The sequence below is a fragment of the Amphiprion ocellaris genome, chromosome 24, assembly GCF_022539595.1.
Source record: "Amphiprion ocellaris isolate individual 3 ecotype Okinawa chromosome 24, ASM2253959v1, whole genome shotgun sequence".
Classification (NCBI taxonomy): Eukaryota; Metazoa; Chordata; class Actinopteri; family Pomacentridae; genus Amphiprion; species Amphiprion ocellaris.
Window position 1 is genome coordinate 7665126 of NC_072789.1, and position 12865 is coordinate 7677990.

At 39.3% G+C, this 12865-nt stretch overlaps 2 protein-coding genes across 4 annotated transcripts; one reads left to right on the plus strand and one right to left on the minus strand.

Moving 5' to 3' along the window:
• The first annotated feature begins 444 nt into the window (after positions 1-444).
• On the plus strand, positions 445-6603 carry LOC111562792 (L-threonine 3-dehydrogenase, mitochondrial-like). Of its 2 annotated transcripts, none has more exons than XM_023261519.3 (10): positions 445-536; positions 1641-1835; positions 1942-1984; positions 2906-2976; positions 3285-3434; positions 3545-3717; positions 3868-3958; positions 5116-5208; positions 5310-5486; positions 5576-6603. In XM_023261519.3, the coding sequence occupies exons 2-10, from the start codon at positions 1652-1654 to the stop codon at positions 5713-5715; spliced, it is 1122 nt and encodes a 373-aa protein (XP_023117287.2). In that variant the 5' UTR covers positions 445-536; positions 1641-1651; the 3' UTR covers positions 5716-6603. The 2 variants fall into 2 exon arrangements, with proteins under 2 accessions (XP_023117287.2, XP_023117286.2); XM_023261518.3 differs by having other exon boundaries at positions 451-499.
• Positions 6601-10773, minus strand: c24h8orf74 (chromosome 24 C8orf74 homolog). 2 transcript variants are annotated; one of them, XM_023261535.2, is made up of 5 exons: positions 10534-10773; positions 8811-8994; positions 8159-8382; positions 7093-7248; positions 6601-6997 (listed from the first exon to the last, which is right to left on the minus strand). In XM_023261535.2, the coding sequence occupies exons 1-5, from the start codon at positions 10735-10737 to the stop codon at positions 6758-6760; spliced, it is 1008 nt and encodes a 335-aa protein (XP_023117303.2). In that variant the 5' UTR covers positions 10738-10773; the 3' UTR covers positions 6601-6757. The 2 variants fall into 2 exon arrangements, with proteins under 2 accessions (XP_023117303.2, XP_054864085.1); XM_055008110.1 differs by having other exon boundaries at positions 8771-8994; positions 10534-10765.
• Positions 10774-12865: the final 2092 nt, after the last annotated feature.

The window sequence follows — 12865 nt, forward strand, 5'->3', positions numbered from 1 at the left end:
TTGAAATAAACAAATGTGATATTAAGAAATAAAAGTCTCCTAAGTAAATTAATGCAATTTTATGAAATAAAAGCACCATAAAATAAAGGAGTGTGATATGAAGAAAAAAAATCCCCTCAAATAAATAAATGTGACATTATGAAATAAAAGTCCCATAAAATAAATAAAGATGTCATTTTAAAATTTATTTTTAAATGTGTTTATATTTTTATGTATTATGTAGTGTTGAATAAAACGGCATTATATTTCCCAGACTCCTTGTTATTATTATAGTTATGCATTTAGTTGTAGTATTTATTGCAGTATAATCTATTCTACAGCCTGTTTCCATTTGCGTTAGTTGAATTCAGTTGTTTCGGCGTCTTATATGGTTTTATTTTGAAAGTTATAACAGGGATTTTATTTTGGCAGGGTTGCTATCAGCCAATCACAGCGCAGAACGGTCTTTTCCCCACAGCCACTCGACAGCGCTCATGTTTGATCACAGACTCTGGAGAAGGTTTGAGTTGTCCTTTCATTCTCCGGTTCGCATTAGAGTAAGAAATTAACGTGTCTTTGTTTTTCATGTTTTCCGTTCTGCCGCCGTTATATTCAGCTTGTTTTTGTCAGCTTCAGCTCGCTAAAGCCGCTTTAAAGGGCAGCTAAGCTAACGTTACCCGTTATCTAACGTTAGCAACGGAGGGAGGAGAGATGAAGATGAGAGTTACACCGACAGATACTAATGTGTAAATGGGGTTATCTTAGCTTAGCACATGAATAGATAACAACGAGCTGGTTAGCTACGTTTATCTGAATGTTATTTGGGAGGAGACAATCATATCGATCATATACAAGTAAATAACCTCACATTAATTACGGTTTCGGACACATTTAATCAACTGGACACTATTTGAATGTTTTTCATTTGCAGCAAGTATCAGCTGTGGGAACTGGTTCGTTGTTAATTCATTGAAAACAAAATTAACACCATAACACGTCATTTTTGTGTGTTCAAAGAAATGGCCACATAAAGGCATCATAATACGATGTCTCATTTCTCATATTTGTTTACTAAGTTTGTCTGAGTAGTCACTATTTTAGTTGGGTTGGATGCATGTTATTTTGCCTCTATTTAGTAACAGGGTCCTTTCCCAGTTTAACTTTCTACTGCTAGTATCTGTTCCAAGACTACTAGATGGCATTATGCTGTGATAGTACAGATTAACCTGACTGCCCCCTGTAAGCTGAAGGGTGGTCTGGAATTTATTTGAAGGAGTTTATATTTAGACCAAGTCAGCAGGAGGGAGCTAATCTGAGATAGGTGTAGGGGTTAGTGAAGACGTGAGGCACATGTGTGTTTACTTTGACAGTTTCAAGCTAATAAATAGATGCTGTGTACTTTTAAAATGCTTAAACTAGAGTGGAGCCAAGTGATCAGACATAGAAATGCAGTATATAGCATGTGAATGTAAAGGTAAGAGGAGCACACACTGTTCTGTACACTGGGCTAGCATCCAGAATGACACCCGTATGCATTAAAATCAGTGGTCCATTTTGTCCTTGGCCACACGAATGTGCTTCGTAATAGTAAAGTGACCTATCTGTTGTGCGCCAAGGCTGTGGAAGTACTATTTTTATTCCAATCGTTGCTTTTTTTATAGGAGCCTTTACAATGCTGGCGATGCAGTTGCTGAGAGGTGCAGTGAAGCATCTTGGGAGCAGATCCCCATGCAGTGCTGAGCAGCTGATTCCTGCATTGCGTGGTCTCAGCTCATCCTCACAACAGTTATCCGTTTCTGGGAGAAATCACGCGGCATCCTGCGCTGACAGTGACAACCCCAAAATCCTCATCACGGGTCGGTTTTTGCACTTGCAGTGTCACTTTTCTGGCATTTATTCTCTCTTATTCCAGTCAAAAACACTCCCAATGATTACACACTTCTCCTCCTTTTATTGTTGCAGGAGGGCTGGGACAGCTAGGGGTGGGGCTTGCCCAATTGTTGAGGTAAGGAGTTTGCGTAACCTCTCATTTCAAGTCTTTTGCTTTTTCCATATGTGTTCAGTTGCAAATTCTAGCAAGTTAAGGGTTGCAGTACAGCTACAACAAGACGCCAGAAGGTGACACCTGCTGGGCAAAAATTATATAACCTGAGATATGTGAACAGCTCAAGTGGCTGTGAAAACAGATATTACAGATGATCTTATATCATGGACCATCTGGCCTGCCTCATGTTTTGCTACCTGGAGGGTGGCTGGGTCACTGTTGAGGTGGTTCTCGGTGTCATTTAGCTGCCATTAAATAGCTCATCCTGCAACGAGGACGAGCTGCAACAAGGGTTCATGCTCTGTTCTCCAGGAGATCTGCTGCAAGCTGGACGGCCACTCCAGCCAGAACTTCAAACCAGAACCTGCAGCGGATGAAGAATTAGTTCATTTGTTTAAACTCACAACTTACTGTAAAGTCGTCCCATGATGAAACAGCCCTCTAGTTGCAGTCCAAGATGATGGAGTTCATCTGCAGAACAAGAGGGTCACCAGAGAGGCAGCTGAATGACACGAAGGACCACCACAACAGCAGAGAAAACCATGACATGAAACAGGCCGGGGCCAACTAGTCAGACAGATCGATTTTTCAAAACAAGCATCAAAGCAGCGGAGATATAAATCAGGCGGGCTTTGTGTCTAGGTAACCAAATAAACAACTAGTCATGTAATTGCATGAGCTCAAGTAACTCTGTAGCTACAGCTGTGCTTCAGATTGTAGATTGTGATTCTACCTTAAAAGATGGCCCACGTCTCAGTCTTGTTTTCAGAGTTAATCAAACCATTTTGCCCCTCATGCTAATTGTGCTAATTGCATTCGTGCTGTAGACGTGTTTGCTGATTACAGATCCCAGAACTGACCGTGCAGATGTCTCTCCCTCAGGAGGCGATTCGGAAAAAACAATGTGATCCTGTCTGACATCCGGAAACCTCCCAGCCATATCTACCATAGCGGTGTGTACATATTTTGCAGTTCAATTTTTGTGAACAACTGACAAATGTTTACTGACACTAGGAAGAAAACAAAACAATCAGAGGAGGCTGAGATATTAGTTTCTTTATCGTCAGTGGTCTCAATAGACCAGGACACAATGAAACCTTAAGACATGCCTTTGAACTGAAGAACACCCCTCTCCTTTGTAATAAATCTAAGGGTTTGCTTTGATTTTTTCATTCTTACTTGAGCCAAGTAAATGCAAAACATATGACCCTTGAACTAGGTTTCAAACACTTTATCTATTGTGTACATGTGTCCTCTACAGGTCCATTCATCTTCTCAGACATCCTGGACTCCAAGAACCTGAGGGAGCTCATAGTCAACAACAACATCAGCTGGCTGGTTCACTATTCAGCTGTGTTGTCGGCCGTGGGAGAGAACAACGTCGCCCTGGCTAAAGAGGTCAACATCACGGGTACTCGCTTCTTTCAACATGTGTAGAAACCGCTGAGCGCTTATTTATAGATTCTAAGGGCATCCTGCAACATCCCAACACACTTAAGCACAGCCTCTCTCTCTTTGTAGGTCTCCATAACATATTAGACATAGCAACCGAACATGGTCTGCGTGTGTTTGTCCCCAGCACAATCGGTGCCTTTGGTCCGTCCTCCCCCAGAGACCCCACCCCTGATCTGTGTGTGCAGAGACCACGCACCATCTACGGTGTGTCCAAGGTCCACGCAGAGCTGATGGGTGAGGTGAGACGCACACTGTACATTCACAGACACAAAGACAGACTTGTGTGTGACTTTCACATTTCAAGCTCCCTACCTGTTTTAACTCAGTTCTCCATAAGAAGCAGAGTTGTATGATTTGTTTCTAAACTTTTTCCTGCCTCCCTCTCTCAGTACTACCACCACAGGTATGGGCTGGATTTCCGCTGCCTCAGGTACCCAGGCATCATCTCTGCTGACTCCCAGCCTGGAGGAGGAACTACAGGTTTGAAACAGCTCAAAACATTTAAAGGGCGTGTCCACCTAAGTCTAGCTCGTGAGTCGCAGCAAACTTGACTTGTTTACTGTGGCTCTTGATACACATTGTAGAGTGAAAACTGCAACACAAACAGAATATATCAACATAAATACATGTAAATAAATCCTTTTAACTTAACCAGTAAGTCCAAAATTGAAGTTAATTACTTATGACATTGCCTCTGTGGCGTTTACAAAGTAGAGAGCCGTGCATCCACAAAAGCATGTACATGTGTACAGATAAACATCAAAATAGTGGACAGCAAGTGACAACTGCCCAACAACTTCAAAACAAAGACTTTTTTCAAAATAAAAGTACATTGATAATTCTGCCTTAACAGCAACACACCATGGAAGTGAAATTAGATATATTAAAGCGCTCGGAACAGGGCGAAACACCGACGAACATCGACATTATTAGATCAAGTTGTAAAAACAGTGCAACATATTCTGTTATCTTCTTGTAAAATGACTCAAACATGCATGAAAGTCATTGTTATTTGTGCCTTTTATGAAGAACTGATCAATATCGTGATGCGGGTAACGGCTTTGTTTACATTTTGTCCAGAGTTCCGACTTGCGACACAAATCAACTTACATCAATCTGTAGGAACAGAACTCTGATGTAAGTCGAGGACCCCCTGTATCTGCAGAAGTAATGTGCTAAAAAGCAACTAGCTGACTAGATCCACTACAAATTAAATGTTCCTCCAAGCAGTAATTCTCATTTTGATATTGTGGAAGTCTGGGGACATCATCTGGTAGAACAGATATTCGGAGATCAGATTCTCCCCCATTGTTGTTCATTACTGTTTTGCACTTGTTCCAGTAGGATATGACTGTTGGTGGATGTGGAATTTGTCTCGTCGCTTCTCAACTATGATTGGACAGCTGGTTAATAGTGTCTATAACCAACACCTAGAGCCTTGTCAAACTGATGGCATTTTTAGCACTGTGTAACAGCAAACAACTGAAAAATAGACTGGCCTCAGGAGAAATAACTTCAGTGGACACATTCCTTTGGAGTAGAATTACTTGTACATGACACCAAACCCTACCTTGATTGTCTTTGCTTTATATGTCTTCTGGTGTCTGCTTTTGCCGATCTGTTTCTCCATTTCCCAGACTATGCCGTCCAGATCTTCCATGCAGCCGTGAAAAGCGGTCACTTCGAGTGCAACCTACGCAGCGACACACGGCTTCCTATGATGTACATTGGTATGCCAGACTTTATTTTGGCTTAAGTGGCAACATTTCAACACCATTTTTTTTGTATTTTTCACTCATCTTTACCTCTGTTGCTCTCCTCTCTGGTCCAGATGACTGTGTCAGGGCTACTCTGGAGTTAATGGAGGCTCCAGCGGACGCACTTGTCAGCCGCACCTACAATATCAGCGCCATGAGCTTCACACCGCAGGACCTGACCCAGGAGATCCAGAAAGTCCTGCCTGACCTCAGGGTGACCTACAACGTGGATCCTGTCCGGCAGGCTATAGGTGACATGACTGTGTAGACGAATGGAGTAAGGAGTGTTGAACTGACTGGAAGAATATCAGAATTAACTATGGATTGTGTGTATTTTCAGCGGAGGGCTGGCCAATGGTGTTGGAGGACAGCACAGCGAGGCGGGACTGGGGCTGGAAGCATGAGTACGACCTCCCAGAGCTGGTGCAGACGATGCTGACTCACATCAATCTGGGCAACCAGGTGGCACAAGCCTACTGAGCCTTTTCAAGCATTTTAGTAGCAACTCCATACGAAGCTTTACTTGAAAGTGAATGTGACGTAGAGACGAGAGCCTTATTATGTCTGATCACATGAAATCCTACATGAATACCAAAGGGTTGATTTGACAATATAATGGAGACATAAACTTCAATATCTGAGGCAGAAGCATTCCAGATCACTCTATATCGCATATTTGATTCGTTTTGCGGCTTTTTTCTCACCACCCTCCCCCTCTTTATTCTCCAGCTTTTGTGCTTAACGTGCTGCAGTCACTACAGCAGCTGAATGAACATGAAGAGTTCTCTCTCTCTGAATGTATTATATGTATGTATTATCATCATATTGTGTGTGTAAGTGTGTTACCAGCCTGCAGTATGCCTTAAGTGGGACTTCTGCCGTCCTCCAAACCAGTGGGTTTTTCTAAAAGCTGCACTCTAAATGAATATGTACTGTAGTCATAACCACTGACAGGCTTTACCTCTGCTACTGTTACTGCACAAACTGGTACCTTAGAAAGCAGCACTACAGGGATAGTTGATAGGTGCTTAGCTGCTGCTTCAGTTTTCTTATGGGACTTTTCAGAAAAGGAAAGCAAGTAGGGCTGATTGACGTTTGCACTGGAGTGTTTAGTTGTTATTTTTAATATTTAAATTGTATGTATTTTCCATTTAGGAGCTGCAGTCTCGGTGCTAAATATTTCTGAATGATGAATCAGTTCATGTATTAGCAGTTTTCTGACTGATTTAGAAGGATGTCTTCTGTTTCGCAGCTGTGTAGAATGAATTAAAGGGATATTGTTTTTTTAATATTTGTTATTTATAATGTAGCTTTTTCTTTCGAATCAAGAGGATGACTTTTTCAAGAAAAATAAATCCTTGTATGAAAGCCCTGGCTTTTGTAACCACTTACTGTACTCACATGATCACAAAACTGAAGTCTTGCTTTTATATTTCAAGTATTAGACATCATAAATTTACAAAACTGGAGCATCATTAGCAGTGTTTACCTCCATTTAGCTTTATTCTCTGACGTCCTGCCCTCACACAGCATTTCCAGTCTTTCTCACTCTTGTTTTGCTTTTTGCTTTTGCTGACATGTCTGGACGTTTGTTGTGAGCTGTATTGGAGGAAACGGTGTTGTGGTGCCTCCTAGTGGCCAAAGCTGCCTGCTGCACTTTGAGCTGCAGGATGTCTCCAAGCAGGGTGGCCTCATGGTTCAAACTCTCCTCTATCTGCCCTTTTGTGGCCCTCACTGCTGCACGAACCAACTCCAAGATGCTCTGCATGGACCGACAGAAGGAAAACCAGTCAGGTCATGATTGATAATAATCCAAGCAGCTTTCTGTGTTTTTTAAAATCTGTCTGTGAGTCCTACCTGTTTGTCCAGATGCTCATCTTCTGGTAAACTGACCTCACTCAGAGTGACCCGTGACCCCTCTCGGAGACTTCTCAACTCTTCTTCTTTCTGCTGCAATGCTGAAGTGACTTTAGCTAGCAGCTGCTGAGTCTCCCCCTCATGCAGATCTGTGCCCTGCAGCAATAAGTACAGTGGACTCGTCAGCAGGGGCCACTTTGGGAAGCTTAGACAAATTAGGAGATGTGTTAAAGTCATTGTAGCACCAGAAGATATTAATCTGCTTTTAATAACTCGTTGTACAGCTCATTTGTTCGCAAATGAAGCCACAAGATTTTACGTTGATATTAATTCTCCACAGTGATCATTTCCCGTGTCTCTCACGCTGAATTATGACTTTTCAATGGAGCCAAAAACCGGCAAAATTAAGAATCTACGTTCCTGCTGTAGTGACTCTATGATTGTGGAGGTATGTCTATAATGTTTATTGTCTTTGGCATTTCGGCACACTAACTAGCGATCGACCGATATGGGTTTTTCAGGGCTGATGCCGATCACTGGTGATCCAGGAAGTCCGACAGCCAATATTTGGAACTGGACACATTAAATGGAATGTTTTAACAGCATGTGATAGCAGAGAACTTGTCATTCACATCTAGGTTTCTTCATTAACCCTCCTGTTGTCTTCATTGACGGGCACCAAAAAATATTGTTTCCTTGTCTGAAACTTTAACCACTGTAAGAGAAGCAAGTTTCGTGGCAACAGCTTGTGTTTCTTGTTCAATTTTTGCTGCTTGAGAGACATTTTTGAGACCACAGAGTGACGAGAGACAGAGGAGGCTGCATCAGACCTGAAGTAACTCATTTAATTTAGCAATAATCGGTCAATAAAAATATAGACACCAATAATCAAAAAATGCCAAATATCAGCAACACTAATTGGCCAGGCCTATAATTAGTCTAACTCGCTAATTAAGGATGATGTGATGCCCAAAATTGTGCGAATTTATCCTGAATTTTACGGCACTGGCATGATAGATACTGCAGCTTTCTTACTGCTAGCTACTGCTTACAGGTTTCCTCTCACCTGTGCTAGAGGACAGGGTGTTGGTGGCAGCTGCACCTCCAGGTGTAACTGGACGATGGACATGTCAGCAGCGCCGCCCACCACCGCCTGAAAAAGCCTCCGGCGGGTGACGCAGGTGTCTGTCAGGTAACGGGTGAGCTCATGTCGGTGGACGGGAGTGAGGTTTGGTAAACGCTCACACAGCACGTCTCTCAGCACGGATAGCAGTTTGTGTACTTTGTGATCTGATGGATAGAAAAAAGTCCAAAAAAAAAAAAAATACAGAATTTGTTCTCTGTTCTTTTGTTCTCTGAAAACCAAAGCAGCTTCCAAGTGTGACAGACTTGTATTATTAATAAGGCATGAAGAATGTTTTCATGAGCCACACGGGGAATGAGTCACTGCAGGTGACTCATTCAGATTTGGGCTGGAACAAGAACATCTGTTTTAGGTGAATGACGAAGACAGCCATTCATGTGAAATTTGTGCATTTCTATTGTGGAAACATGCACTCATGTTGCAGCTTTATATGACAGGGAATTCACTGGAGCTAAAATTAAACACAGATGACAACAGATGAAGCCTGTTTGATGGCTACATTGATCATAACCTCCAGGTGAAGTTCTGTGTCACCTGTAAGGCCTCTGTAAAGCACACTGCTGTTTGTTCTGACCATCCAGCTGTGGAAACATGTCTTTAGAGGCCACAGCCACTCGGATGACGTTGTTCCAGGAGAGTCCACGGTCTGCAGCGAACATAGCGACGTCGTACACGAACTCCTGATGAAAGCGCCGCCGTTCGTCAGAGAACTCAGGCCACGAGAAGTGACAGCTGAGCCTCTGCATACCAGCATCTCTCTAAAAAAAAGAGCAAGAGCGAAATCACCATAAAAAAGAACTCTTTGCTCACAATTCAGCTGTTAACCTTGTGTACTGTTGGCATTGCATGATTCACTCACTAACTTCACACATTATTTTTGCTGATACTGTACAAGTGCATCACTACAGCTGCTATTTGTGTTTGGTGTAAACAGCATTTACTTCCCTTTATTTAGTTTTTTCATGCATCGTAGATGCATGTATGTATGAAGTATTGAGGATAAAATGGATTTTAGTACAAATAAATACATAAACAATTCTAGAAATGAATACATTTTAATCATAGAACAGAGGACAATTGAATTCATGTTGTTTCTACATTAGATTTTGGAGAGATGCATTTCCACATTTTCTTATTTCTACATTGTATTTGATTGGTGCGTTATTGCTTGTATTTGTTTCTACATGTCATATTTTATAACATACATTTTTAAATTTATTTTGGCAATTTTGGGTTTCTACACTGATTTACAACAATTATTTGTTTCTATATTTTTGATGCTTTTCTACATTTATTTGTTTCGACATTTATTTATATATTATATACATTTATTTATGATGTTTGGTTGTGCATATATTTATGTATTTCTACATTCATTTTTATTTAGATTTTTTTACATTTATTTTGATACATTTATTTGTTTCTATATTTATTTATATATTATATACATATACTTATGATTTTTAGATTTTTTTTCTTTATATGTTCATTTGTGTATTTCTACAGCTTTTTATTTAGACATTTATTCATTAACCTGTTTCATATATTTTTTTCTTATATGTATCTTAATTTATTTGGTTATGCAATAATTTATGTATTTCTACAATAATTTTTATTTATATTTTTTGAAATTTATTTTTATGTATTTATTTGTCTCAGCGTTTACTGATGCATTTCTACATTTATTTGTTTCTGCATTTGTTTTTATACAATTATTAATTTATAGATTTAGCTATGAATTTTTGCATGTATTTATTTTTCCATTTATTTATGTGTTTATTTCTGCATTACTTATGCATTGTTTGGTTTGGGGGGGGGCTGTGTGTTATTTTTGCATTTCTTAGCTGCTGTGACACTGAAGTTTCTCTGGAACCACTAAAGTCCAGTGCTGTGCCACAGCTGTGTAGTTATATTAGTTCATTACCAATAAAGTAAAGTTAAAAGTACATTTTTCTTAAATAAGGAGAAGTAGCACCATAAGTTAGCATAAAATGGTGCATATTTAGCATTCTGGTCTAGCAGGCTACATGGGACTCTACAAACAGACAAACTACACAGATTTAGTTTTATCTTTTATCCCCAAAAATAAATCATCAAGTTTTGTGCGTCCGTAAAAAAAATAAGATGCACATTATCTACAATACAATGGAGGACGTAGCTTTATGCTAACTCTCTTTTCTCGGCCGGTTACTTCACTTTTTGGTCGAATATATACATTTTTGGGCCCTATTTGAATCCGACTTTATGTTTGTGTCAGTTAGATCAAACCTTTAGGTGTTAACTTGATGCCTGCCTACCTGGAGTCTTGATATCTCTGCCATTTCACTCTCTGTAAGGGAATCCATCCTGGATAAACGACACAGCGGCACTTGGTTGCTATTGGAGACGGACGCGGGTGCGGAGGCGGGGCGTGCGCCGCTGGTGACGCGATGACGTAAATGTACGTGCGACGTCGAGCAACTGGTGGAATGTGGATCCAGAGTTGAATGGCTGTAAAGCATCTGTCAAATTTTCAGCATTATGTTATATAATTATGTGATATTAGCATACAGTAATTATCAATAATATATTACAGGCCTGTAGTTGTTATCTTGAAGAGTTTAGCTGACACCTGCTAATTATGATGGCTGTTAAATTGAACATTTTATTATAATAGGACGTATAATGGCTGAGGGTCAGAAAGAGGCAGCAGGCCTCTGTTTCTGTTGGTGAGTCTGTTGGTAACTGATCGTATAACAAGGCTTATCAGTCCAGGGCCACAGATGGCTCAGACAGCTCCATAATCCTCTTTAGAATGAATCCCACCCATCTTCCCTCCTGTCTCCCCTTCTCTTCTTTCTTGCCACCTCCTTTTGTTTATCATCAAATAAAGCCAAGGAGAAGGGAGAGAAAACACTGAGGGAATGTTCTTTGACAGATCTCTATATTTATTTGTGCGTCATGAGAAAGAAGCAGACCCTGGTACTGAGCCAAAGAAGTGACAGCTGACAGACTGCATCCTGCATCCTGCATTATTAATCATCGAGGTGTCACGGCCTTTTTTGAAAAATGTTTCCGTCATGTCATCAGAATTAATTTCATTTGAGTATCTAAAGGCCTCGGCAGATGTGAGCTGTCAAATAAGATGAATGGTTTGCAGGATTACATGTGTATTAAACTCTATTAAAGTCACTGAAACAATTAGAAACATGACTCTGGAAAATGTCATGTACAGTGTTTTGTTTTTTTTTTTAATTTAAAGCTCTCAGCAAGGGTACCAAAAAAAGAATGTTGGACTGCTGTAACTATCCAAAACTGTAAATAAAATAACAGCAAAAATCTGTAAAATAGGTAGTTTTTTTAATATAGTAAAAAAGTGTATTATTACAGTCACACATTGTGAAAGAACAAATTACTATTTTTAAAAATACAAATTTTCATTATGGATATTTTTACAATTTTGGCCATTTGTTTTAGGGTCAACATGTAATTTAATATTTTTTACTGTCATTTTACTAAATATCATTAGTTTAACAAAACAGGGACAAGCTGTAAAATAAGTCAAAAAATGATGTACTGTTTATAAATTCCTAACATACATGCTTTGTTTCTTTCAAATAATGGCAAATATCTGTAAAATAAGTATTTTTATGGTGATTTAAGTACAGTATTTTATAGTGAAAAATTAATGAATATGATTTTGGATGTGGATGTTATTTACGGTTTTGGCCCGTTGTTTTGTTTTGTTTTTTGGTTGTTATTTTTTTCACAGTCAGCATGTCAATTAATACTTTGTTTACTCTTCATTGGATTTTATATATATACACTATCAGTCAAAAGTTTGGACACATCTTCTCATTCCATGGTTTTTATTTAGTTATTTTCTACATTGTGGATTAATACCGAAGACATCAAACTATGAAAGAATACATATGGAATTATGTTGTAAACAAAAAAGTGTTAATCTTCAGCATTAATCTACAATGTAGAAAATAACACAATTTTTAAAAAGAAAAACACTGTAGAGAAGGTGTATCCAAACTTTTGTCTGGCAGTGTATATTATCACTGTAAGATGCAGTAAAAATTGTGTACTTTTTGGTGAAACATTGCAAAAGAACAAACTACCATATTTTTTTATTGTGGACAATATTTACAATTTTGACTTTTTTATGGTTGATAAGTCATTTTTTTCCCAGTGATTTTACAAGCTATTATAGGAAATCTGTAAAACAACAGTAAATTGTTCAAAAAAATATTAGTACAGTAAAGAACTGTTTAAAAACGATTACAGTTTTTGCAGTGTATTTGCTTTGATTGAGAACTAATTTATGCTATTTAAGCTCAACTTTTAACTGAACAAAGGTTGTGACAGCAGAATCTATACTATCAGTACTACCGTGCAAAATTAAGGTCTCATGTTTTGCTTAATGGCTGTGTATTTATATACTTACTATTCAAATCCACCTGAATAATCACTTCTGTCTTCAGGTTGGCCCATTTTACGCTTACTATCTGTCAAGTTAGCATTTTTATGCATCACAAAAACGGAAAACAAGTGGCGCTTTATTTTGAAAGTCTGCAACTTCCTGCTTTGGGCTGAAGGCCTCCAACTTGCCGGATGTGTGAACATGCGCCTTCAGATCTGGGC